The sequence below is a fragment of the Tupaia chinensis genome, unplaced genomic scaffold (assembly GCF_000334495.1).
Source record: "Tupaia chinensis unplaced genomic scaffold, TupChi_1.0 Scaffold000116_1, whole genome shotgun sequence".
Taxonomy (NCBI): domain Eukaryota; kingdom Metazoa; phylum Chordata; class Mammalia; order Scandentia; family Tupaiidae; genus Tupaia; species Tupaia belangeri.
The window spans coordinates 3,151,929-3,157,691 of NW_006159580.1; the positions used below are offsets into that span (position 1 = coordinate 3,151,929).

General features: G+C 50.3%; 1 protein-coding gene across 1 annotated transcript in view; it reads left to right on the top strand.

Annotated features, from left to right (window-relative positions):
* The window catches only part of WDR46 (WD repeat domain 46), a 16,748-nt gene that overhangs the window by 9,716 nt on the left and 1,269 nt on the right, over positions 1 to 5,763 (top strand). Inside the window, exons 11-12 of the mRNA XM_027770223.1 lie at positions 5,235 to 5,591; positions 5,723 to 5,727. Of these exons, the coding sequence (XP_027626024.1) occupies positions 5,235 to 5,591; positions 5,723 to 5,727 (362 nt within the window). The remainder of the gene's footprint in view (positions 1 to 5,234; positions 5,592 to 5,722; positions 5,728 to 5,763) is intronic.

Here is a 5,763-nt window from a genome sequence, read left to right on the forward strand (position 1 = left end):
CCTTTTTTTTTTTTTTTTTTTTTTTTAAGTTTATTTCTGGGGCCGGCAGGTGGCATGGTGGTTAAGGGCGCCGAACTCCCACATGGCTGACCACAGCTCAAGTCCGACCTGGCGGCTTGCTTTCTCCCTTTCCCTCTCCCTCTTGCTCTCGCTTTGTCCCTTTCTGGTCAAATCTAAATAAGTGAAAAAAATAATAATAAAGTTAAATATAATAATTCTTTTATAAAAAAATATTTTATTTATTTTTTGGAGAGGTTTTTGCTATAGGGCATGTTTGCTAACTGCTGATCCCAAAAGTTTATTTCTTATATGATGAGAGCAACAGAGAAAGATGACACTCAGACACACACACACACATAGGCATTCCCAACAGGGGCTCTGTGTCACAATCCAGCCCCTGCCCTCAGCCAGCTCCCAGGTCGCCGGAGAACGGGTGCCTCGTGTACTTAGGGACGTCTCTGGGCTTGAACCGGGAATCTTCCCATGTGGGACTTCTTGCAGTGTCCTGCTTTACTGCTGTGCTGTCGCCCTGGTTCTACCCTCTTTATTGCACACCTGTGCCAGTCTGGCTCTGGGAGTGGGGAGGCCTGCCGAGGCTCCCGCCTTCTGTGGGACGCCGGGCCTAAGCTGTAGCTCCCTGCGTGGGCTGGCCGCTGCTGGGCCTGAGGCCTGCTCGCTTTGTTCACTGAGGCCGAGTTGTCAGCATTTGATGCCGGGCAGCTGTGGTCCTTGATTGCAGGCCCATCTCCACTTACTGCTGGTCCTGCTCAGGAGAAGCCATGGGGGCTCCGGAGATGAAGCTAACCATCTCCCTCAAGAGGCTTTCTGGAATCTCGCATTAGGACTGCACTGGATGGCTTTGAAAAGCCGAACTCTTTCTTGCAAGTTTAGTAGAACAGTAGCGTGACCTGAACACCCACGGGGCTGCCGGGCCCTCCCATAGATGGGGGTCAGAGGAGTCAGCATGTGCCTTGGAGTTGTTGGCTCATGGAAGGGTGTGACCCTATAACTGTCCACCCCCTAGCCTCAGCCAGCTCCCAGGTCACCGGAGAACGGGTGCTCGTGTACTTAGGGACGTCTCTGGGCTTGAACCGGGAATCTTCCCATGTGGGACTTCCTTGCAGTGTCGTGCTTTACTGCCGTGCCATCGCCCTGGTTCTACCCTCTTTATTGTACACCTGTGCCGGTCTGGCTCTGGGAGTGGGGAGGCCTGCTGAGGAGTCCTCAGTCATTCCCAGTGTACACCTGTGGCCTTTCTATCTGATAGAGGTGGGGTCCCGATTGTCATGTCTCGTCACAGTATCCAGCTGGGCTCCCTCACAGAGTGACCTCTGCTCTTTTTTTTTTTTTTGATTAGGTTTTTGCTAGAGGGCATGTGCACTTGCCAGTGAGAGACAGAGACAGTGAGAGGTAAAGGCAGAAATCACCCCTTAGGGGGGCTGGCCATGCCTCAGTCCTTTCTTTTCCATTCTTGGATTTTGGACATGCTCACACATGTAATTGTGTTATTTTCAAGTTGCCAGGTCTGGGACTTGAACCACAGTCAGCCATGTGGGAGTCCAACACCTTAACTACCACGCCACTTGCTGATCCCTGTAGGAACTCTGAGTCCCCAATTCGTAGGTTCATAGTCGAGGCAAAAAAAAAAAAAAGAGTCCTTGGCACTTGGCAAACATAAGTTCCCTGGCTTGTCTGGTCCAACTCAGCCTTCGTGAAGGAAAGGTGAACTCTAACTTCAGAAAGTAAACAACCTATGCAGTGCCCAATTCCTTGAGAGGATTCGGTCACCAGCCTTGCCCTCCTGCCGTCCAGGGCAAAGACCTTACTTCACTAAGTGGATCTGCTCAACTTAGAGCTGAGTTGGGATAGTGAGCTCTGGGCTCTCAGTCTGATGTTAAGAAACCATACAACTGGGGCCAGCAGATGGCATAGGGGTTACATTGCTGGAGTCCCACATGGCTGTCTGCCATGTGAGTCCTGGACCTGGTGGCTTGAGACTCATACCGGGCACATGTGCGTGCGTACCCAAGATCCCAGGAGGAGAAGGGATTGCGGCGTGGCTGTGCCCTGAGTGATTTCTCACTTTCTCTTTTACTGTCTCTGTTTCTCTCCAGCAATGCCCTAAAGCAAAAACCTCTTAAAAAAACAAAACAAAACAAAAAAAAACATACAGTTTATGGGACCATCAGGTGGCCTGGTGGATGAAGCACTGGACTCCCAGGTGGCTAGCCAGGGTTCAAGTCCCAGACCTGGAAACTTAAAATTCATGCTGGATGCATGTGTGTGCATGTCCAAAATCCTGAAAGGAGAATGGAGAAGGGATTGTGGGTGGCCATCCCTGGGGATGATTTCTCACTTTCTGTCTTTGTCTCTCTGGCAAGTGCACATGCCCTATAACAAAAAATACCAAAAAACTCTCAAAAAAAAAAAACCCATAATTTGCTCACTTTTGATTTTCCTCATCGTATTTTTTCCACCAATCCTGAAGACACCTGTCTCCATCTCACTGTCTCCACCCTGTGGTGTTAATGTGTTTGTACCAATTATAGCTGTTTCTTGTGCTTTTTTTAAAGTTTATTTCTTCTATGAGCGAAATAGAGGTAGAGAGACAACACCTCTATCAGAGTTTTGTTGTTCTCTGTACTGTTCTTGCTGTCGTGTGCATGCACTTACCAGAGACACAGAGAGGCAGAAAGCGATCCCCTAGAGGTATGTCCACACTCCTCCATTCTCCTCTAGGGGCTTTGGGCACTCAGGTATTATGCTCCTAGTGTGAGTTTTAAGCCGCCAGGTCTGAGACTTGAACCATATTCGACTACATGGGAGTCCAGTGATGTAATCATTACACCACCTGCTGGTCCCTCATTAGAGTCTTGACGCCACAGTCCACTCCCAGATTATGGGCATACGTGTATACTGGCATACGTGGGGTGGTCTCCGGATGTGAACCTGAAACCTTCCATATGGGATTGCCTTGTAGTGTTGTGTTTTACTGCTGCGCCACCTTCCGGCCCCTCCTGTGCTTTCTTGAGAATTACCTAGAATGGCCCAAATCCCAGCTTTCCCACGAGGCCCTCCCCACCACTGCAGATGCTCTCCCTGTGCGGTGGAGCATCACGTGTAGGCAGACTGGCGTGTGTTCTCCCTGACTGCTGTGCGCAGAGTTGAGGGGGTGTCTTTTTTTTTTTTTTTTTTTTTTGTGGTCTGAGTCCCCAATTCGTAGGTTCATAGTCGAGGCAAAAAAAAAAAAAAGAGTCCTTGGCACTTGGCAAACATAAGTTCCCTGGCTTGTCTGGTCCAACTCAGCCTTCGTGAAGGAAAGGTGAACTCTAACTTCAGAAAGTAAACAACCTATGCAGTGCCCAATTCCTTGAGAGGATTCGGTCACCAGCCTTGCCCTCCTGCCGTCCAGGGCAAAGACCTTACTTCACTAAGTGGATCTGCTCAACTTAGAGCTGAGTTGGGATAGTGAGCTCTGGGCTCTCAGTCTGATGTTAAGAAACCATACAACTGGGGCCAGCAGATGGCATAGGGGTTACATTGCTGGAGTCCCACATGGCTGTCTGCCATGTGAGTCCTGGACCTGGTGGCTTGAGACTCATACCGGGCACATGTGCGTGCGTACCCAAGATCCCAGGAGGAGAAGGGATTGCGGCGTGGCTGTGCCCTGAGTGATTTCTCACTTTCTCTTTTACTGTCTCTGTTTCTCTCCAGCAATGCCCTAAAGCAAAAACCTCTTAAAAAAACAAAACAAAACAAAAAAAAACATACAGTTTATGGGACCATCAGGTGGCCTGGTGGATGAAGCACTGGACTCCCAGGTGGCTAGCCAGGGTTCAAGTCCCAGACCTGGAAACTTAAAATTCATGCTGGATGCATGTGTGTGCATGTCCAAAATCCTGAAAGGAGAATGGAGAAGGGATTGTGGGTGGGCATCCCTGCTGATGATTTCTCACTTTCTGTCTTTGTCTCTCTGGCAAGTGCACATGCCCTATAACAAAAAATACCAAAAAACTCTCAAAAAAAAAAAACCCATAATTTGCTCACTTTTGATTTTCCTCATCGTATTTTTTCCACCAATCCTGAAGACACCTGTCTCCATCTCACTGTCTCCACCCTGTGGTGTTAATGTGTTTGTACCAATTATAGCTGTTTCTTGTGCTTTTTTTAAAGTTTATTTCTTCTATGAGCGAAATAGAGGTAGAGAGACAACACCTCTATCAGAGTTTTGTTGTTCTCTGTACTGTTCTTGCTGTCGTGTGCATGCACTTACCAGAGACACAGAGAGGCAGAAAGCGATCCCCTAGAGGTATGTCCACACTCCTCCATTCTCCTCTAGGGGCTTTGGGCACTCAGGTATTATGCTCCTAGTGTGAGTTTTAAGCCGCCAGGTCTGAGACTTGAACCATATTCGACTACATGGGAGTCCAGTGATGTAATCATTACACCACCTGCTGGTCCCTCATTAGAGTCTTGACGCCACAGTCCACTCCCAGATTATGGGCATACGTGTATACTGGCATACGTGGGGTGGTCTCCGGATGTGAACCTGAAACCTTCCATATGGGATTGCCTTGTAGTGTTGTGTTTTACTGCTGCGCCACCTTCCGGCCCCTCCTGTGCTTTCTTGAGAATTACCTAGAATGGCCCAAATCCCAGCTTTCCCACGAGGCCCTCCCCACCACTGCAGATGCTCTCCCTGTGCGGTGGAGCATCACGTGTAGGCAGACTGGCGTGTGTTCTCCCTGACTGCTGTGCGCAGAGTTGAGGGGGTGTCTTTTTTTTTTTTTTTTTTTTTTGCTTTGGGGTACGTGCACTCGCCAAAAAGACAGAGACAGAGAGACAGAAAGCAAGAAATCACCCCCTGGGGGAATGGCCACGCTGCAATCCCTTCTCCTCCATTCTCCTCTCAGGATCTTGGGCATGCACGCACACGCGCCTAGCGTGAGTTTAAGCCACCAGGTCCGGGACTTGAACTGCGGGGTGTTAGGTCAGAGGGCAGACACTGAGGAAACAAGCCTGACCTGAATTCCAGCTCAAGCATTCACTAACCCAGATCTCCTGTCTCCAAGCTTCAATTTCCTCATCTGTAAAAGGGACCTGAAAGGAGGACAGAGTTGTGTGAAGCTTAGCCGACAGGTGGCTGCAGATGCTCAGCGTGGTGGTAGCTGTTACTGTTGAGTCTTTTTCTTCCCAGCTGGATGGTCCCTGAACTTGCCCACAGGCTGTTTAGTAAATCCATACCAACAGATTAATTAACCTCCTTTCTCTCTCCAGGTACATGGCCACCTCTGGCCTGGACCACCAGCTGAAGATCTTCGACCTGCGAGGGACATTTCAGCCTCTGAGTGCTCGGACCCTGCCCCAGGGAGCGGGGCACCTGGCCTTCTCCCAGCGGGGACTGCTAGTTGCAGGAATGGGTGACGTCGTGAACATATGGGCAGGGCAGGGCAAGGCCAGCCCCCCTTCCCTGGAGCAGCCCTACCTCACCCACCACCTCTCAGGCCATGTGCACGGCCTTCAGTTCTGCCCCTTTGAGGATGTGCTGGGGGTGGGGCACAGCGGCGGCATCACCAGCATGCTGGTCCCTGGTGAGTGGCCTCACAGTGAATGAACCCTCAGTGGAAGTTTGGGTGCACCTAAATAGCCGGAAGCCAGTGCCTTGGTCGGGCTGCAGCTGCTGGACCGGGTTGTTACATTCCATGCTCCTCCCTCTCTCCAGGAGCTGCTTAACCCCACTTCGCACGTCCGGAGCGCGACCCT